Source organism: Amia ocellicauda, chromosome 11 (genome assembly GCF_036373705.1).
Source record: "Amia ocellicauda isolate fAmiCal2 chromosome 11, fAmiCal2.hap1, whole genome shotgun sequence".
In the NCBI taxonomy this organism is placed as follows: domain Eukaryota; kingdom Metazoa; phylum Chordata; class Actinopteri; order Amiiformes; family Amiidae; genus Amia; species Amia ocellicauda.
The window spans coordinates 24,694,714-24,716,613 of NC_089860.1; the positions used below are offsets into that span (position 1 = coordinate 24,694,714).

At 46.9% G+C, this 21,900-nt stretch overlaps 2 protein-coding genes across 2 annotated transcripts; one reads left to right on the top strand and one right to left on the bottom strand.

Annotated features, from left to right (window-relative positions):
- Positions 1–3,040: 3,040 nt before the first annotated feature.
- fabp6 (fatty acid binding protein 6, ileal (gastrotropin)) lies at positions 3,041–4,643 on the bottom strand. The gene is made up of 4 exons (XM_066716333.1): positions 4,485–4,643; positions 3,732–3,904; positions 3,380–3,469; positions 3,041–3,166 (listed from the first exon to the last, which is right to left on the bottom strand). Exons 1-4 carry the CDS (start codon positions 4,549–4,551, stop codon positions 3,104–3,106), a joined length of 393 nt encoding a protein of 130 aa, XP_066572430.1. The 5' UTR covers positions 4,552–4,643; the 3' UTR covers positions 3,041–3,103.
- A 3,912-nt stretch (positions 4,644–8,555) lies between these two features.
- pwwp2a (PWWP domain containing 2A) lies at positions 8,556–21,678 on the top strand. The gene is made up of 2 exons (XM_066717085.1): positions 8,556–9,685; positions 19,348–21,678. The coding sequence occupies exons 1-2, from the start codon at positions 8,565–8,567 to the stop codon at positions 21,656–21,658; spliced, it is 3,432 nt and encodes a 1,143-aa protein (XP_066573182.1). The 5' UTR covers positions 8,556–8,564; the 3' UTR covers positions 21,659–21,678.
- The last annotated feature ends 222 nt before the right edge of the window (positions 21,679–21,900 follow it).

The following is a 21,900-nucleotide window of genomic DNA, read 5'->3' on the forward strand; positions in this document are numbered from 1 at the left end:
TAAATGAAAGGCAGTCTGTGTACCTTACAATCAGACTCCCCCGCTCCCTCCCCCGCCCCCATTCCACAGCAACGCAGCGGAATACAACACAATGGGGCAGATTGTTATCCCTGCAGCTCTTCCTCTGACTGCTGAACAAATACAATTTAAAGTGCATTCCACCAGGGGAGGGCGGGGGGACAGGGGGCACTGGTGAAGACCGAGACTGAGATGGATAGATAGTGGGAAGGAGGAAGGGAGAGAATAGAGGGCTGAGAAGTGGACTGGGCGGTCAGATGACGAGTGAGGCTGAAGGCACTGAGTGTGATGTACCGTGGCCGATTTATACAAACATTTTTCAGATCTTTGTTTAATTTATCTTGCAGGGCGCTGCACGTTTACTCAACCCTTTGGAAGATAGTTGATCACTTTCAAGAGTTCAGTATCTTTCCAGTGTCCCCTTTTATAGAAATAAATGCATTAAATAATGATCAAAACTGCCCCAACTCCAAACCAGTATGCACCCTGGGTGTGTTCAGGTTCCTGCGCTGGGAAGCAGTGTCTGTCAGGGTTGGGTCATTGTGGATTTCTCCTTGTGGTTCTGCAGGCATTCCCCAGCTCCAGCGACCATGACCGTCTACTGTAAAACACAAGGGTTCCCAGGCGGAAGAAAGGAGTTTCAGTTTCAACTCCCACAAACAAAACTTCACCCTAGTGTGTGTGTGTGTGTGTGTGCGTGTTTTAGGGCAGTGTTGCCTAGGGTGAAACAATATCTGCTTTCCTGACAGCTGGCCTTTTTTTGGGGGGGGGAAATCCTGATCTTGGTTTTGTTCGTTTACTGCCAGGGCCCTGGTCTGACAGTCCTGCTCTAGCAGTGCCAGGTTCTCTGTGGGTGACGGCAGTACCAGGTCTTCAGTGTAGATGTCCAAAGCAGTGACAGACATGTCCAGTGCTCAAGAACAGGGCGCTGGGAACAATAAACACATACATTTTACACTTTAACATGTATTTACAGACACTGTGTGACTCACTCTCTCATGCAAATGCTAAGAAAAATGCATTGTAGTATATAATGCCATGTTGTTTGCAGCCTTTCTGTTGTAGGTCATCTCCACCATTGTGAGTTATACAGTTATTCATGACTGACTCAATGCTGCTCTGTGTCAGTGGGGGGGGGGCTTGTCCTCAGTCCTCCTTCGTGACGCTCGCAGTGCTCTGGGATGCAGGGCCTGACACGTCCACAGCTTCACTCACAACTTCCCTATGGAGAAATGTCTGGTCAGGCAGTAAGCAATATTTCTGCAGATTGTAGAGCAGGATTTCCCAACCTTTTCCACCCTGGGTCGCACCTAACATGAAATCTTGTGCAGCACACCAACCCCCCCCAAATTAGAGACTTTTAAATCAAACTGGCTGTTCATTGAGAACCCTTGGGCTTGACTGAAGTATAGAGCAATGTCACTCCGGTAGGAACTCTCTTTTCCCTTTGTAGATCATTTTTTCCTTGTTTGTGTCTTTCATAGATTTCCACAACATACTAGAACCTAGACACTGGTATGTATTAATGACTGCCCAGAGACTGACTGATGCAGTGTAAGGAAGGCCTCTGCTTTCCATTTTTTATTTTGGGTGTTAAACACATTGAATATCAATCTGACTACTTCACATAAACCCATACATTTTCTTCTGCATATTTCTGTTTGGATTATTGTAGTTTAAATAGGAGCTGGTTTTCCAGATCTGGCTGCTTCTCTTTAAGCCAGATTGTGTATAAACCTCCACCTACACACTTGAACCACAGAGCGTCACAGTGTTCCTCTTTGACTGCAAATGGCTTAATTACAGCGATCCTTAACTTAATTGGCCATTAATTAGTTGCTCCCCCAGGTTCCTAGGCGATTATTGGCTTGAGGATGCGTGTAAACTGGATTGTGCTGCCCTGGTCTCGTTCCTGAGGGATGGTGGTGCGTTGGTTGGTGAAGCGCGTGTGGCAGGAATAGAGAGGGTGGTGATGGGATATTCCTAGGTTTGAGGAGCTCTCTTGATTGGTTGGCTGGGGGTTCCAGAGCGCTGGGTGACCTCAAGGTTCCACCCACAGTCTTCAGAGCCTCGCATCGACATGGCAGCTCTGAGAAAGAGACGGATGGACAGAATGGGGAAAGCCTCTGTGCTCGTGCTTGTGTCACACCAGGGGGGAGGGGGTTGGGGATACTTGAATGTGCACACGGAGTTGCCCTGCTCTTGCCTGATAAAGAGAGGGGTGAGCAGTCAGCCCCTGAACCATTCACACAGCCTTTGTTTGCAGAACTTGGAAGAGGAGTGCTGATGTTGGGGAGGGAGGGGGAGGTTGGGCTTCCCTTTAATTTGTGTGTGTGTGGGTGGGGTGGGGTGGGGGGGGGGGGTTATGGGTATGTAATTGAATTCACACCAGAATCCCCCCCACACACACTCTCCCCCATCTGTCACCCGTTCATTTCTCCACTGTGACGGGTGGCTGACGGCACGCCGAATACAAGAACAGTTGTAACACAAGCATGAGCGCCTGGGTCCACTGATCAGGTTGTGTATCTCATAAATACGGCCGCTCTCTAAGTCCAGAATCTCCCAGCAGGGACAAAGCTGGACACGTGCGGACAGTTTGTTTTCTTTCAGTGTAGCTCAGTGTTAGCAACAAGAACTTCACCCTCAAAAGAGCTGATTGAGAAAACTAAAAAAGAAAATGGGAAAGCGGATGTGTAAGCTATGCTTGCAAACTTTTTTCTTTTTCTTTTTAATATAAATGTGATTGTAATAGAATCTCTATAAGCTGCTTTGATATTGTGGTTTTGTTTGACCACTTTGTTTGAATCCCAATCCCTCTCTCCCCCCTGTAATCGCTTTAATCCAAACTCCAGACAACACAAGAGAAAATCTCATTAAATCGAATAGATGGTCTGAGCAGGAAAGGAGCGCCCCCGTGTGGTCATGTTGGATATATATACTAACTGAATGTATTATTGATAAAGCGTCATTTTAAAATACTAGACCAATGAGCAAGAACCAGACTGAGGACACGAGGAGCTGCGCTAAAGTATTTTTATTGCTGTTGTTTTCTGGCAGGGGGACACAGCTGGGCTCGGCTGGGTTAGATCTTCTTGCTGATCCTCTTCATGGTCACGGTGCCCTTGGCGCCACTGGCAGTAGAGCACTATAGAGGAGGAGAGGGAGGAGGAGCAGGGGGAGAGATGGTCAGCCTTGTCGGGAGCAGGAAGTGAGTGCCACACTGCCTATAAGCTTGTGGTTCATAAGAGGTGTTTCTGCATCCCTTTAATAGATCAATCTCAGCACAATGCTCAAATGTATCTATGTGTCTCTTTGTGTCTGTGTGTGTTAGTCTGCATGTGTGTGCTCTCTCTCTTACCTCGACCAGTTTGCCTCCAGAGATCTCTGCTGTGTGGTGGTACTTAGGGAAGCGAACCGTAATCTTGCCCCCCTCCATGGTGACAGTGGCCTGGAGAGGACAGGAACGCAGACAGTCACACTCCCCGTCACTTATTAGCTATCAGCCATGCAGGCACACAAGCTCCAGAATGTGGCCATTACTCATTGGCTCTGAGAGCGAGACCTGCACGATTTACTGATTCCACACTGGACAAAATCTCAAGAGTGGGCAGTTGGATTTTGGTCATGGGGAAAACTAGGACCAAAAACTTTCTCCCAACAGCTCACACTGGATTAGAGAAGTATAGGTTAACTGAAGAAGGACCTCTGACCTTGAACTTCTTGCCAGCCATGGTCTCCATTTCGCTCTCCTGGTCGATGGTGAACTTGTTGGTCATGGTTTTACTGGGGTACACCTGCGACCAGGTGAACTCGTTGCCGTTCTGCTCCACCTCCGTCACAATGCGGAAGTTGCGCCCCTTCTCGATGACATCATCGGGAATCCCTGGAGCGGGAAGCAGGAGGGGAGATGCAGTCACAGTGGGACACAAACCAGACAGATGCACAGACTGACAGATGCACATACTCAAAGACAGACAAGTTCTCACTGCACCGACAGACTTATGGACACACGGACACAGAGATCAACAGTTCTGCGGTCCAGTCTGGCTGTTGACCTGCAAGCTCCTGCATCACTCAATGTTGTGTGAGAGACGGCTCCACACCATTGCTTTTAGACTCAGACACAGTTGGCGTTCACTTTGCAGACAATAGAGAGATGCAGGTTTCTTTAACTACAATCTGTATCTCTCCTCAGTATCTCTTCATACAAACTGTCATGAGACAGACAATGAGAGGCAGAGACAGATACAGCATTGCGATGCCATTTAATTAAGTCTCTTGCGGCAGACTGACAGCATGCTCTGAGATGCATATGAGCCGGTTTGCATTTACACATTCACTCACTCACTCTTACTCATTCATTCTCTCCCTCTATCCCTCCATCTCTTTCTTTGCACTCATTCTTGTGACTCTTGTGCGTTTCCCTGCGGACCAGAGTGGAGGGTCAAAGAAGCTTGCCTTACCGATCAGCTTGAGGAATTCATCGTAGTTCTCCTGGCTTTCGATCTCATACTTCCCAGTAAAGGCCATGGCGTCAGGGCAGTGCTGCACGGGTTCGAGAGAGTGAGGAGAGAGGAGCTGCCGGCTGGAGTCAGAAAGGTACAGAAGGACAGAACAACCTCTCCTCTTTAAATACCAAATCTGTACCCCCCCCAACCACAACCCACACACATGCTGCTCTAGCATGCCCCTCCACCCCCCCATATCAACACATGCAATTTATTTTTATGGTGACACCACATCTTTGGCCCTATGCCCGAATGTGGAGACAGTCAATGAGTCTTGAGTCACTGACCCCAGGGACAGTCACCTGGGTGTGACAGCTGAGCCACGCAGAAGAAGAAAAAAGGTACGATCTTTAGCAAAGATAAAGAAGATAAAGAAGCAAAGAAGATGTCTCTTCAATAGTGGACTACTTTACATTTTCCATTAAGCCGTTCGTGTTAATGACGTTACACTGTTTTGCAAAATACTGAACTACAAAAACTTTAGGCAAAATTATCTCATTTTATGAACATCCATGGATCAACATCTCGATACTAAATGGCCGGTAAACAGGGTGTGTAGAACAGAAAGGGTAGAGAAAAGAAAGTCAATTTACTGACCCAATCTTTCAAAATCAGATGATGTGTTTTAGCAAATTACTGCAAAAATTGCTATTCTAATATAAGACAATATTTGCATATTCAAGTTTCTAGTTTGATGAAGAATCATAATGCCTGTATCTATAACAAACTATCAATGTGTGTTATCTATATCTGTAATGAAATAATAAACAAACTTTCCAAGATTTCAAGTTTTACATCTTTGCTTTAACTCTTTATATTGTTGAAAAACATTGTAAAATTAATATTTTACTGCTGCCCTCTGTTAGGATGGCAACGTGAGAGGATGAGGTAAATGGTGTAAATGCCCCCACTAAAAAAACACACACTTCTGTAGAGCTCAGGCTGTTGAGGTGTGCTGCAGTGTTATGTCTTTAATGGTGTTATATCCTTCAGTTTAGGGGTATGCAGGGTCGGTGCGCTCTGAGGGGGTGTGACTACAACTTGTCCTTAATTCATCCTTCAGATAACAGTGGTGAGGTCAATGCCCTTGGCAACCTTGCTATGAAAACGTGAATTTAAAAAAATGAGAGAGAGAGAGAAGAGAGCCCATTCAGCCTTTCATGACTCCGCCCTATGACCTTGATAAAAGAAAAAGCCCTGTTACTCATTCACACTGTCAAGCTGCTTTCATCACTGGTGTCAGGTTAAGCTAGAGAGATCAAGTAATTGCTTTAAATAAACAAACACTCACAAAGTTACTATAATGCCGGCAGAACATGGCGACACCTCCAAGTCTCTCTCAGAGCAGCACCCCTGTCCTTAATCTCCAGCATAAATTATTTTATTTCTCTCCTGTTCTTTACCCCCTTGGCACTGGGGCAGAACATAAAGTCTGGTGAAACATAAACCTTTACAGCCCGCAGTGCTGCGTCAACTGCAGTCTCAAGGTCGAGCTCCAGGCAGCCTTGCAGCTTCTCCTACCTGCCCTGGACTCGGGCCGACTGTAAAGCATTAAGCGATTAGAAAATTCAGCAAGGAGGAAAATAAGGACAGAAGGAAATACATATAAAGCAACAATTTCAAAATGATTTATTTTCTCAACTCAACACACGATATAATTAAAAAAGTACATAAAATATTGTAATCATAATGTAATGTTTGTAATTGTTTCACTACTGCTGCTGCTGTTATTACTCATCCTGCTATTACGAGTGTTTTCTGTTTTTATTAATTTTAGGTGGATCATTACTTCGCAGCTGTTGATAATGTGGACATATTATAACAAAAAAAGTTAACCTTTCATAATAGACTCACTGTAGGTGGCACACGCTTTCTAATACTGAATGGGAAGACCCACATTATCATTTAACCCTCAGAGTACTAGGCCCACAGGGGGTGCTCAACACATCAGGCCTAGAGCGCTCTCCAAAAAATCACAGCAGTTAACAAAGCAAATTACTTAATTTTACATAAAAACATATAAGCATAATATGAAACCACAAGAAACTTAAGACACTGACATTTTTCATTCTTCTATAATTTGTTTATTTTTGGAATGAATACAGAAATGTGCATTGGCAAAAAAATGAAAATTATACAGACGCCATTTTTATATTCAAAACAACCCAGTTTTCAGAATTAACCTGGCTTATAAACTTAGAAAATCATATACATACGAATCCCCAGAATGTTCTTTTTAAAATACAAAAAAACACAGATGTTTGCAAATACTTGTTCAAGAGATAGAATATGTTTTGCAAGGAGCACACCTGTCTAGAAACTGGTCAGAATTACACAGCAAAACAACATCATTAAAAATCAACAGCTTTATGGATACAACAACTAATTCCACCCCCATCTGGGACTCGTAGACTTACTTCTGCCCAGTGCACACCCACCATGTTGTTCCAAGTTTTGCTTTTGTCTGGTTCATAGTTTGTGATGTAAAAGAAAAGACTAAGGCGTTGTTTCCTTAAATACAGAAGACATTTTAGAAAAGCCAAATGAGGATATGTTTGCTTTAAAAAATTGCATTTGTTCTCAATACAACTAATTGGTATTAATTAAAAACACAGATGGTCCAGGAAAATGTCCAGGGTTCCCCCTAGCAGGGGTAATGACACTGGGCCACACTCACCTGTACAACCCAGTCACAGACATGCTGCACCGAGGGTCTGATACCGGAGCATTTAGATTAAATTGATATAGTATTTACCACAACTATCTAAACATTGTAATCCAGGCGACCGCTTTAAAATAAATCAGGACTGTCTACTCTCGCACTTTCTTACACAGTCAACAAAAACACTAGTTAAACATGAAAGTCGACTTTTATGAGATTATGAGAATTGAAATGTGACACGAAAACACTACACAACAACACGGCCTCATTCTTAGAGCTTCTCCATTACATTCTAGCTAACTGAGCATTGCATTTACCCAAACACATAGCTATAAATAGTAAAACCAGAGAAACTAATAATTTTGCAGTGGTCTCTTAATTATTTCCAGAGCTGTGTATCATTATTATATTCACTCTGTGTTTATCCACTGCTGAATGAAGGCCTCCCCAAGATGTTTCCACTTGCTTCAATCTATAGCTTTCCTTTCCTTTTCCATGTCACACCTGCAAAGTTTATTTATTTAATCTCCCCATCTTCTGTGTGGTCTTCTTCTTCCAGGTCTTTTTTCATCTCTTGGTTTCCATTCGATAGCTCCCTTTGTCCAAATGAAATGCATACTACCAGTGTCTGTGTATGGATCGGAAACCTGGTCAATAAATGCAAAATGGAAACAGAAATTGCAAACAACACAAAGAAGCATGGGAAGAAGCATGCTTGGAATAACAAGAAGACACCAGAAAACATTGATCTGATAACAAACACAAGTGTGTGAATGAACTGAAAGAGTGAACATTTTTAAATGACAGTGGGCCGGACATATTGCAAGAATAACAGACCACAGATGGACAAAATAAGCTATCAAATCGATCTCATGAGATGAGCCCTAGAAGACGACCACACAGAAGATGGGAAGATGAAACCAGAAGCTTTGCTGGCATGCCCTGGGGAAGAGACTGCACATCCAAACAAGTGGCCACTTCGCTGGGCAACCTTCACCCAGCAGTGGATCAATAAGTGCTGCTGCTGATGATATAAAATTGGCTGGTGTTTATTGTGATTAATAATATATCACCTGAAACACAGACAGAGAGGGATAGAGACAACAGGGCACGAAAATGTCGCCCCCTGTGGCGTCTTCTACAGATGGGACATCAAATCTTTGAAAATAAAAGGGTCCCAGTTTACTGACTAACACCGCAGCCAATGACGTGCTTGAGTCCTAAAGCCTTCTCTTGATCGACAGCGGTGAGGACCATAGGAGGACAGGTTTGTACTTTTCTGGCCAATCCCAAGTGTCTGTGCGCTGCGGTGGGCGGGCTTATGCCCTATCGGAGCGAGAAGGCCGAGTTCTGGCTGGAAAAGCGGAAAGAAAATGGCGGCCGTGGCTGCGGAGCCAGGAGCTGCTGCAGCATCAACAACAACAGCGGGGGACGGAGCGGAGCCCGAGCCGGAGATACTGCAGCCAGCTGAGGCAGAGGCCAAACTCGAGGCCGAGGCTACGAAGGAGTGCGCCCCAGTTATGGAGCCGGCGCTCCCTTCCAACAGCCGAGATGCCCCTCAGGACTGCAGCTTGGTCACCGAGACAGAGGGCAGGCCGAGGCCGGAGCCAGAGGCCGCGGGAAAACCTCAAAATAATCCCGCAGAAGATGGAGAGCTCGGAGCGCAGAGGCCCGGGGGAGGCGAGGCGGGGGCCGCTCCGACAGACCACGAGTCGGGGCTAGAGGGGCTGGGAGACCGCGGGAAGGACAGCGAGAGTCGGGGGGAGGATGTGGAAGGCAGCGGCGAGGTCAGCTCCCACGGTCCCCGACCCACGCCAACCCCCGGCTCGCACCGAGCCCTGCCTCGCCACTCGGACCCGGCTCCGGCTCCGGCTGCAGCTATGGAGTCCCCGGGGCCCGCTGTGGGGGAGCCCGGGGGAACCACCGAACCCGACCGGACCGAACCTGCTGACACCGAGATCGAGGGTGGAAACTCGGTCCCAGTGCAGCCTCGGACCGGGTCGGGACCAGGAGAGGAAGGTGATGAAGACGAGGATGGTAACAGTGCAGAAGTCGCTGATGGGTCTGTAGTAGCAGACGCTGCCGTGCAGCCCTGCGGTACACCGGAACACATTCAGATGGACCCCTGTGACCCGAGCGGCACCGATAGGGAGCAGAAAGAAGCCCCGACAGGAGAGACGGACTCCCCGAGCCTCGGCTCCGAACCGCCTGCGACCCCAGTGGAAGAGGCAGTCCATGGCGTGGTCAAATCCGAAGCACCGGAGCTCCCTAGCCACCATGCAGACCCCGAAACCCGCCTAGACGAAACCGAATCCAAAGACCTGGTGGCGGGCGGAGGAGACCCTGTGGTGCTTCGGCCGGAATCGCTGTCCCAGCTGATCCCCGGGTCGGAGGTCCGAGTGTGTCTGGATCACATCATCGACGACGCCCTGGTGGTTTCGTTTCGGCTCGGCGAGAAGACGTTTTCGGGGGTGCTGATGGATCTTTCCAAAAGGTACCGGTATTAAACTGTATAACAGACTAAAACTCCAGAAAAGCCATGCTAACGCACACTTAATAATCAGTAATTAATCGATAATGTGTTTATCTTTTCAGTACAGTTTCTCCACACACACAATTTTGGGTGAAAGTTGATACGGTACCGATGCGTATGAAGCACAAAGTCAGAACTGCGACAGGAACCGCACACGTCCCCTGTGGATGAGATGCTACAGGGAAGAGATCCTGTTCTCATCCAGTGCACACGTTATCACCAGGACTTACTTTATTTGTGAAATGCACAATGCCCTTTCGTAGGATACCAGCAACAGTGAGGAGCTTCTGAAATATCTATATCGCACCTCATCAAAGTAGATGTATTCATTAGATCTGTGTATCAATTAAGAACAAACAAAAAAAGACGTTTAAATGAATCCTATAGCCTAGATATGTAAGCAATGCTGCGTTTTCATCACTGATGTGAGACATGCATTGCGATTACATCAATGAAAAGCGTGCATAGATTCACAGTGAAAACAAGTATATGTATAAAAATACTTAAATAGCAGCTTCCTTGAAATAAATTAATATTTTTGCATGGAAGACTGATTTTAAATAGAAGCCACCCATTGATCAGAGAGATTTCAGATATAGCAGGGTGTGGGTTGTTGTATATTAAAGCCCACTACCGGGTCCTTCACTTTTGTTACTCTACTGAATTTAAATTGTCTACTTTGTCCATGGGTGTCCAGTCTCTGTTCCTGGAGACCCCCAAGTCCGGTTGATTTTACAGGGCAAGCTCAATATGGTCAGACTCGGACGTATCCGGCCTGTTGGGTCAAGTTGTTTCATTTTTTGAGGGGAAGCTGTGGACATTGCTAAACAGATGGCCTGCCCAATGATCAATTGTCATGTTACAAGTATTCCAGGTTTTGGAAGCTGACAATTTAAAGCCTGTCCTAGTAAAACCTGTTAGGATATAGGCTCTCCAGGACTGGGGAGAAAACTGCAGAGAAACACGTGTGTGTATGTATATATAATATATATACTTGAAACATTATGGGCAAATGCATGATTTTATTGTGGGATGAATGCTTCCTAAACCTGGGTGGGATCTCTGTGCTGCTCAGCCTTAATGCAGGGGCTCATGGTTTGGCCTAAATCACCCGATACCTAGATTTTAGGTGTGGTAGGCAATTACATATTTTAGGGGCCAAGAACAACATTTTTTTAGTACTGCGGTTCCACTAATTTTCAGTAATGTCGTACTACCGAAGCAGTGGAACATCTGTAATGGTGGTTGACTATCTGAGAACTCTTATTTTGCTGCCTGCGATATGGAGGATGCCACTTATGCAGCTACAAAGATACTGCAGTGGTGCTTAGTGCTGCAATCTCCCTTCATCCTGTTTCTAGCCTCCCTCCAGTACAGTAGTATACCACCCCCCCACATCAATGGCTTTCCCTTTGGTTTTCTGTCGGTCAAGCAGACTTTGATGTTGTGGCTGTTCATGGTGCATCTAGGGCCTGGCCTGATTGTGGTTCTGTCTCGGCACATGTGTGAGATGAGACTCGGTTCCCTGTCTTGCTGCTTTATACAGGCAATGTAGATGCAGTGATCAGTGAAACCCCAGGTTCCTGGGTTCACATGGCTTTCAGGGTTAAATCCCCATGTTGTCCACGATCTCAGCTTTATTTGCCTTTCTTTCTTTTCCTCCTTCCTTCTCTTTCTATATCTTATGGTTTAATTTTCTAGTTCTTTATCAGCTTTTTTTTCCCTCCCTCCCGCTTTCTCTCACTGTCACATCCGTCATTTCACACACTCCTCTCTCGCCTGAGTTGGAAGTGGAGGATGAAGCTGTTTAACGCTCTGTTGTGTGGCACCTCCAGGTGGCAGTTAAATCCCCACAGTGTTGTCTATCCTGCTCGGGACTGAAGACTGTTAGAAAGTCAGTACTGCAATGCAAGGATCTCAATCCCAGCTCCTGGAGCACAGCGTCTTCTGCTTTTCATTCCAACTAGAGTGTGCTCTCCCCTTTCTCTTTCTTTATCACTCTTTCACATACTTTCTCTCAATCTCCACATTACTTAATTAACTAACCTGGTTATTTGATCAATTAGATGTATATAACATTATCTGCCATTTGTTTTGCTGTCCATGGCTTAAAACCTCCTTCTGTGGGACTTGCTGTAACTGGCACAACAAGTCCTAAGCAGGAGGCCTGAGACCTGTATTTACTGGAACAGACTTCCAGGGATTCTTGGGGGGGGATTACTCTCATCCCCACACGATTTACAAGAGCCTGACTGCCTTGGCACGAGGCGAGCACCACAGCACCGCAGGCATTTATACAAAACCCCCCATTACCTTGTTGTGTCTCTTAACAGGTGTTATAAAACCGGGGTCCGTTTTGCTCAGTCAGGTGTCAGGATGGGAAGAGATTAGCTTTTTGAACACCTCTTAATGCTCCGGAGAAGTGTGTGTATCACTCTGTAAGAGGTGATGTACCAACACCTGGAAGATTTCCCTAGATGTCTGTTTGCTATACCTTAAAATTAAATAGATTGAAAAACCTGCAAAGAAATGTGCGTTTAAAAAAACAAATAATAATAATAATCTCCCCTTCTCAAGTGACTCAATACTCTGTAAAAGTGCTGGAATAAACCATGAATCTTCTTTCATATTATGTATGCTTTGTGAAGTACTCCCATGTCTAACCCATTGTGTGGCCATTTCCCCACTGCCTGCCACTGTCCCTTTGCTATTGAGTGCAGAACAGATCGAGACCTCCTTCATTTGCATTTTCCATTGCGGCTCAGCACTTGCCGTGCATTCGCACACTCGAAAGGAGTTGTAATTTTCACAGTCTGTAATCTGTTAAGGTTACACCTGTAGGCTGTTTTCAGCTTCTCTTATTTTATGAATTTTTATAATGATTGTTAGCCTTGTACTGTTGGGGATCTGTAGTATTCTTGTCTGTCAGTGCTTGCAAATGCATCTGCTTAATAACTTAATAATAGCGCAGTAACAATAACCATGATTGTTGCTTTCAGTACTGTCATTAGTAATATTAATTTATTAACATATGTGAATGACCGCTTTATCCTCAGGCCACTGACATTTTAGGTCGGTCATTTGAGACTTAATGGTCTTCCTGAATATCCCTTCAGAGCTCAAGGGCCATAGTTCCCCTGGTGATGCATGAGCCGCTCTGTCAGGTGCTTCGGGGTTACAGAGCGTTCCCCCTCTTCTGGAATCCGAGTGCCCTGCTAAAACTGTATTTGTAGGACCAGGGTAGAAGGCAACTTGGACCACAGTTGGAAAATGATACGTTCATTCCCTCAGAAGAGATTTCGGTGTCCGCTCCTCCTTCAGGGCACCGCGGTGCCGAGAACAAAGACGCGTTTCCATAGGGTAACCCTTGACACAAACCTGCTGATGAGAGAGCCTAATGAGCTCTGTGGATAAGAGCAGCCATCTTGCCATCAGTTACACACCAACTGCTTCACACTCACACAATATTATAAAAGTCCCTTTGAGGTGTATAATTCTTCACCTCATCCTTACAGACCCTCATGGTGCACAAGGATGCAATCTAGACCTTTTCAAAGCATGTTTTAGACAAACTTGTATATAAAAAATGTAAATAGATTGAAATGTTTATGCTTATTCCCATGGACACGTTGGCAGTAAGCCTGTGTAGAGCTGTCCAGCACAGTGCTTCACATGCGAGTCCATTCATTGCAACTCAGAGGGTTAAAACCAAAGCCAACTCCCCTCCCGTTCACTTCAGTGTTATTGCATCAGTTTATTGTATTCTGAAGGGTTATTAAATGTCTAACTGAAATAGGTGCTACATCCTCTTTACTGTCCCTCCCTCCTCTGTCCCTGTGAGGACTACCTCTCAACCTCTCTTACTGACGCCCACAGCCACGGGCTCCCAGCACACCCTCCTCTCATAAAATACTACAAACTTTTTGAAGTCTATAACAGCCCTCTCGCCGCCCTCTTGTCCTTAAGCCTTTTTCATGATTAATTCACCCGATTAAACGAATAAGTGCCGCTGAGTTTCAAGTTGTCTTTGCATCAGTCAGAGAGAGAGGAAGAGAAGGGGACTGATCTGTTAAATTCAATTACTTTTTCTTTTCTTTTCTGTTTGACCTGTCTTTCACACAATCGGCAAACATGTAAAACCCAGGCACAGAAGTGAGCATCGGGTTGCCCCATACCATAGTCTTAATCAGCATTGGTTTTTAATTTCACAGATATACAGTGTCAGAGGAGAAATGCTTTTTACAGCCACACAGTCATGCCTTAGTATGAAAAAGTCTAAAATATTCTCTCCTTTTTTCTTGTCTTGTCTTCTTGTCTCCTGGGTGAGATTAGAGATGTGGTTTATTTGAATATGAAACGGAGGGATTCTTTTAAAATGCGTCCTCTGCTGTGTTAGTTGAGATTAAATGCGAGTTGGAGGTCTTTGAAGTTCTCCTGAGGATGGCTGCTTTGAGAGGTGTTTGCTGCATCAAGGAGCAAAACTTGTGCTTTAAAGGAATTTGTGGTCTGCAATTAAAAAAGCCCAGAGTTTAATCCGTGACATACACATTGTTCCTCTGTACTAGTCCGGAGATGCTGAAATTGTGCACTTTTTTTAATTTGGTTTTGTTTGGCAAAGACATTGAATGTGCACATCGTGTCCAGGTTGCCAGTGATGACTTCTGCATTTCAGCAATTGTTCTTCATGTCAGAATTATATAAGTAAATGGAAAGAAAAGCATAATGGAGCAGTGAAGCTGCTCGTGGTCTCAGCCTACGTTTATTCAGGACATCATTCTGCCTTGTTTCACCTCCAAGTGCTGTCCTCCAGCTGCGGTGTGTGAAGTGACCTTCAGGTATTGTACCACTCCACATGCTCGGGGGGGGAAAGCGGCAGAGGAGTCGGTCTCTGATGGCAGACTGCTACAGTGATGGATGAGGAGGAGGGCGATGCTTCGAGGCCAAGGCCGTTTGGGTTGCCCGTATGCCCGTCTCTAGTATATACATTTCACAGGACTACCTCATAGCATTTTAAAGCACTTAACATGTACAGTGTTGGATTAATCGATTAATTGGTTATGGGGGGGTTGGGGGATCGATTGCACCCTACCGAAAATCCTTTGCAATTATATATAACGCTTTTATACAAACTCATGCATTGGTAAATAAATCTCCACACTAATTCATATCAATTAAATATAGTTATGTGTGAAAGCTTAAAATGCGCTATTGTGTGTTTCAGGGTGGGATGCAGTACAGCAGTAGCTGGAACTTGAATTTGTTCAGAGATTTCAGTCTTTTCAGTGCTTGTTTTTAGAGAACGTTACAGGTTTTACAGTTTACAGGTTATATATAGTACTGTGCAAAAGTTTTAGTCAGGTTTGAAAAAAATGCTGTAAAGTAAGAATGCTTTCAAGAAATAGACATGTTAATAGATTATATTTATCAATTAACTAAATGCAAAGTGAGTGAACAGAAGAAAGATCTACATCAAATCAATATTTCAGATTCCAAACTCTCCACCATGGCCAAGACCAAAGAGCTGTCCAAGGATGTCAGGGACAAGATTGTAGACCTACACAAGGCTGGAATGGGCTACAAGACCATCGCCAAGCAGCTTGGTGAGAAGGTGACAACAGTTGGTGCGATTCTTCGCAAATGGAAGAAACACAAAATAACTGCCAGTCTTCCTCGCTCTGGGGCTCCATGCAAGATCTCACCTCGTGGAGTTTCAATGATCATGAGAACGGTGAGGAATCAGCCCAGACTACATGGGAGGATCTTGTTAATGATCTCAAGGCAGCTGGGACCATAGTCACCAAGAAAACAATTGGTAACACACTACGCAGTGAAGGACTGAAATCCTGCAGCGCCCGCAAGGTCCCCCTGCTCAAGAAAGCACATGTTCATTGGCAAACTTCAGACGGGCCTGTACATCTGAATGATTCAGAGGAGAACTGGGTGAAAGTGTTGTGGTCAGATGAGACCAAAATCGAGCTCTTTGGCATCAACTCAACTCGCCGTGTTTGGAGGAGGAGGAATGACCCCAAGAACACCATCCCCACCGTCAAACATGGAGGTGGAAACATTATGCTTTGGGGGTGTTTTTCTGCAGGACAGGGGACAGGACTGCACTGCATCAAAGGGACGATGGACGGGGCCATGTACCGTCAAATCTCGGGTGAGAACCTCCTTCCCTCAGCCAGGGCATTGAAAATGGGTCATGGATGGTATTCCAGCATGACAAAGACCCAAAACACACAGCCAAGGCAACAAAGGAGTGGCTCAAGAAGAAGCACATTAAGGTCCTGGAGTGGCCTAGCCAGTCTCCAGACCTTAATCCCATAGAAAATCTGTGGAGGGAGCTGAAGGTTCGAGTTGCCAAACGTCAGCCTCGAAACCTTAATGACTTGGAGAGGATCTGCAAAGAGGAGTGGGACAAAATCCCTCCTGAGATGTGTGCAAACCTGGTGGCCAACTACAAGAAACGTCTGACCTCTGTGATTGCCAACAAGGGTTTTGCCAACAAGGGTTTTGCCACCAAGTACTAAGTCGAAGGGGTCAAATACTTATTTCCCTCATTAACATGCAAATCAATGTATAACTTTTTTGAAATGCATTTTTCTGGATTTTGTTGTTGTTATTCTGCCTCTCACTGTTAAAATACACCTACCATTAAAATTATAGACTGATCATTTCTTTGTCAGTTGGCAAACATACAAAATCACCGGGGGTAATCAAATACTTTTTTCCCTCACTGTATGTCTGTGCTTCTCTGTGTGTGTGACAATATCTTTCTGTGCATCTGCGTGTCCATGTACAGGAAGGTACTGTTTGACTGTGGCCTTCACATTGCTTAAGAAAAGAACATGAGTGAACAAATATATCCGAGGGAGGGAGAGTGGAAGTGAGCATGAGGGAGAGCTGCTGTCAAACAAATCACACAAGCCTGACACGAAGCACATTGTGCACTCTTGAATAGATATGGGCTCCTCCACAGTGCTGCTGTGCGTGCTTTGTGCCTTGACTTTGCTCTCTGCTTGGTGGCCTTGTACATTCTGTACAGGCTTATAATAAGCGAGCAAGCTCTAATCCTGAGAATACCAGTCATAGGCAAGAATTTCTTAATGTCTGAAACACCTGCAGTTCAGCAATACCTGAGGAAAGGTACTTCAAAATAAATAATAATAATATATAGGCCTATTTGTTTGTTTGAAAGAAATTCAGATCTATACAGATGTAGGTTTTAAGTTTTTCGTAACTCATGTGCCCTTTCTTGCACTGATTCGTGGAAACCAATTCTACACTTTTTTCTCCTTTCTCTGGAATATAAACTCAAAATAACAATTATTTTAAAAAATGTATATATGCAATAACCCACATGCTCATATTCAGTTGGGGTTTCTGATGTGTGGTGGAGACATAAGTATTTGTGGTTAGTGGTTAGGTGCTGTAGCAGCAGCAGTTTCTGCTTTTATCATGTCTGTAACACAGCTGTGTAACGGGCCCACTATTCAAGAACAATTCAACAAAAACTTGTAGAACAGACCTATTTTGTTGTCATGTACATGTCAGGCTCTTTTAACTTGCTTGGTGTGTTGTGTGGTTCTGCCAAGGCTACCGGAGGAGAGTAGCTAGCTGAATGAGGTGTGCACCACAGAGTTGACTGGGGCTTGTGGTTGGAGGTAGGCTAAAGACCCCAAATCACTTCAGATTAAACATCCGTGGTGTTTCTGACCCTGTGGCTCCCTATGCCACACAGGAAGCACACAGTTATGTGTTGTAGTGGGAGCATGTAAATTATAAGTGGTAAAAATAGAAATGGAAATAATGTATTTGCATTTTTCCTTTTAAATTAGTGCGAAAATGTATGTCACTCAATGTTTTTATTATCTTAATTACTGCATGCAATGTTCCAGATGTAGAGCATTTTTTTTAGTATTGTATTTAACCATGCTGTGTGAGCTCTTCCAGCTTCTGAAAATTAGAGGAAGTGACGCAGAAGTAAAAACTGCTCCTTCAGTGCATCTTCTCTGGGGAAACGAGTGCGATTGTGCTATGATGCCGGCTTCCTCTACCAGGAAAGCACTTTGACGAGTCTCTGCAAGACTATTGAAGCAGTAGATTGTGATAAATGGTGGAATATCAATTAGTTCTTACAAAAACAAATCTTAGGATGAAAATCTGTTACGATTCCCACCGTAAAATATTATCCACTGCCTCAAAATGTATACAGCCAGCTGTCATGTGCAGGGTAAACTGGAACTGTAGTAGCTCCACTGAACGACGGGTCAACAATGGGGTGGGAGAAACAATACTGCTGGAGCCACAGGAGGAAGTGTTTGTGTGGGTAGCACAGGAACTCAATTTGCACCTGATCAGGCTGGCTGTGGGGCTGTGTGATTTATGGCAGAGTGCTGCAGTATTCAGAGTGGGGTGGGGGACCGAAGAAGGAAATCCGTCAAAGAGGTGCAAGCAGTACCTCATCTTAGTGCATTAAAGTTGAAATGAATGTCAGGAGTGGAATGGGTTTCCGTCGGCGTGCGCTCTGTCAGAAGCCAGAACAGCTGCACATTCCCCCCTGCTTATACGCTCATTCTGGACCCTGACTCCTCTGCATGCTCCTCACTCATTGCGTATGTGTGAAATGTGGAACTGGAAAGAGAGAACAGGTTGTGCAGATGGGTTGATACGCCCAGGGCAGGCAGGCGAGGGCTTTTGCAATAGATTAAAAATGAAAATAGTGGGGGGTCTGTACTCTGTACCACCAGAGAGGGTTGGCATCAGCGTATGGTACACACTCTGTACACCATGTGCCCCATCACACGTAGCTGAGGTTTCATGCAGCGCCAAGTGTCTGCATCGCCTCGCAGATCAAAGGGGATCGTGAGCAGGGTCTGTCACAGTTTATACCACGAAATATTCTCCTTTATCTTTCATCCTTTTGAAAAAATAGGTGACGTGGGGCACCCCAATAGTGTAGACGAAAGGCAATGTGTTTACAGTTTGGGTTAGGAAGGATTCTGTGAAGTATTATGATGGGTTTTGTTTATTTTAGAGAGTCAGGGTTTCCTTGCTTTGCTTTGATCGCTGAGCTGATTAAGTTGACGTACAACAACACTTGCCTCCTGCAGTCCTTGCTGTTTTGAAGCTGCAGTTGAAGACAGGAAAGCGCTTTTGCCTCCTGTTAAACCCCTTTACCTTGAAGTGTTCTGCTAGGAGGGTTTGCTCATTGTGATCTCATTTACGCTGCTCTGAAATCTAACCACCACATGTGGTTTACCTCTCAAAGGAGAAAAGCAAGAGATTGAAACTTCCTAATACTTCAAGGTTTATCTAATGGAATGGTGAAAGAGGAGCCAAGATCAAGTCTTGAGAGGATATACTCATCCAGTACATGGGGGAGTTGGCACACTTGTTTACTTGTATTTTAGGGTGTTTGCACTTTGAAGATTTCTGCCTTTTTGAAATCATTAGGCTACAACTGACTGCTACATGTGTACATCAATATTTTAAATTAAATCTCTTGGGGTGAGGGTGGGGGGTTCTTCTCCCCAAAAAACAAAGTATACATCCATTTGCTTATTAATGAACCCTCCCACTCTTTCTCTTTCCCCTTCCCTTTCTCCTTCTCCGGTCTCTAGATTCGGCCCCTATGGAATTCCAGTCACCGTTTTCCCCAAGAGAAACTATCGGGATAAACCAGAATCTATGCAGCTAACGATGGAACCATTCCAGCCCCAGGCAGAGCAGGGGCCCCAGGATGCTCTGCTCGCCCCCCCCCAGGACCCGGCCTCCGACCCCGCAGCTCCTGCCCCACCGCCCCCACCACCACTGCCCCCGCCCAGCCTGTGCACCTCGAAGCCGCCGCCCTTGTTCCAGGAGGGGGCCCCTTATCCCCCGCCTCTGTTTATCAGGGATACGTACAACCAGTCGCTACCTCAGCCCCTCCCGCGCAAGATCAGGCGGCCCAAGCGCAAGCTGTACAGAGAGGAGCCCACCTCCATCATGAACGCCATCAAGCTTCGGCCGCGCCAGGTGCTGTGTGACAAGTGCAAAGGTGCCGTGGTCAGTGACAAGAGGGAGGTGCGGAAGGGGCATGGTGGTGGCGGGGGGGACTGTCGGGGTGATGATGCCAAACGGCGTCGCAGCAACAACGAGAGTGTGGCGTCCGTCAGCAAGAGACCGCGCACCGAGCCGAGGGTAGAGGAGAGGGGCCGGGCACCCGAGGGTGGACCACGGCGGCAGGGGGCCGTGGTGCGAGTCTCTGCTGTGGCTCATACTAAAAGCGGGGGAGGCGGCGGCAACAACAACAGAGGGATAGTCAAGGTTCCCCCGTCCTCAGGCCCTTCACCGGCGCACGGCGGGGCCCGCGCACAGCTGAGCACCAAGAAGGTCCTGCAGAGCAAGAATGTGGACCACTCCAAGGTGCGCGAGGTGCTTAAGATGGCCAGAGCACAGAAGAGGCAGCGGGAGACCAGTGGCAGGAGCATCACGGCCACTTCCAAGATGACCGCGACAGCGGCGGCAGCAGCAGCAGCCTCCACCCATCAAGACGCCCTTCCCAAAGTCCACTTTACCCGACGACTGCACCAGATCAGCGGTGGAGGAGGGGCAGGTAACTCCACCCCCCTCCCTCCCAGGATTCGGCTGAAGCCCCAAAGGTACCGTAATGAGGAGAACGACTCCTCTTCCTGTAAGCCAGGGCTGGAGAAAGTGACAGGCTGTGGCGGTGGCGGTGGCGGGGGCTGTAGAGGGGTCCCCAAGACCACCCCACCACGTTGCCCCTCCACTCGCTCTTCCTCCATCTCCTCCTCCTCTTCCTGTTCCTCCTGTTTCGTCCATGCAGGTGGCGAGGCCAGCACTGCTTCCGAAAGCCAGGGTCCGGCTCGAGGGCCTGACTCCGACTCCGAATCCGAACCCAAACCTAAAACAGAACCCGAGTCGCAAACGCAAACCCATCCCCAACAACAGCCCCAGCCCCAACCCTGTCTAGAACTACCATTGCGGCAAAATCCACAACCGGAACACCGAACCGAGCCCGATACGCAGCCACAACCCGAACCCGAGCACAAACCCCAGCCCGAACCCCGGCCGTATTCCGAGGCTCAGCCTGAAGTGGTCAAGGAGAGCATGGGGGTTGTAGAAGTCCCAGAGGAGCGAGTGCTGGTGGTGGTGGGCGGGGGAGGGGGAGATGGAGATGGAGGCGGGGTCGGGGGGGAGTGTGGCGAGGGCGGGGGGCGAGAAGAGCGGCGGGAGAGGCGGGGGGGCAAGGCGGGGAACCTCACGGTGTTCATGTCCCTGAACCAGCAGAGCAAGGCGGACTCGTGCTCGGGCTCCTCCGTGTGCAGCGTGGATAGCGCCGACGACCTCAAGTCCACCAACTCCGAGTGCAGCTCCACTGAAACCCTCGACTTCCCCCCGCCCGGTGTTTTGCACACCTCTGCCACCCCCCCTGACCCCAGCACCTCCTCCTCCTCCTCCTCCTCTCTCACCCCCAACAACGTCTCCTCTTCCTCCTCCTCCTCTTCATCCTCCACCATGGCCGCCTCTTCCAAGGATGATAAAAAGCTCAGTAAATCGCTCAAGGGTACCGTCTTTTCCAAAAACGTCTCCAAGTGCGTGACCCCGGACGGCAGGACCATATGCGTAGGGGACATTGTTTGGGCCAAGATTTATGGCTTCCCCTGGTGGCCGGCCCGCATTCTGGCCATCACAGTCAGCCGGAAGGACAGCGGGCTCTTGGTCCGACAGGAAGCGCGCATCTCCTGGTTCGGCTCGCCCACCACGTCCTTCCTGGCCCTGTCGCAGCTCTCACCCTTCCTTGAGAACTTCCAGTCGCGCTTTAACAAGAAGAGGAAAGGGCTCTACCGCAAAGCCATCACCGAGGCCGCCAAGGCCGCCAAGCAGCTCACGCCAGAGGTGCGCGCCCTGCTGACTCAGTTTGAGACGTGAGCAATCGGGGGGTGGTGGGGTGGAGGAGGGGGGTGGGGGCAGATGTCAAATAAAAGGGAAAGGTAGGCTTAAGTAACGGAACACACACACTCGCATGCACGTCCGCACAAACACCTGCCGCACCGCTCCTATCGACCGCACTTTTCTACACGCGTCACAAAATACAAACTCCCTCTCTTTCTACTCGCAAACTCATGCCCTCCTGCCCACCCCCCCACTCCAGACATGGGGGGAATAAACGT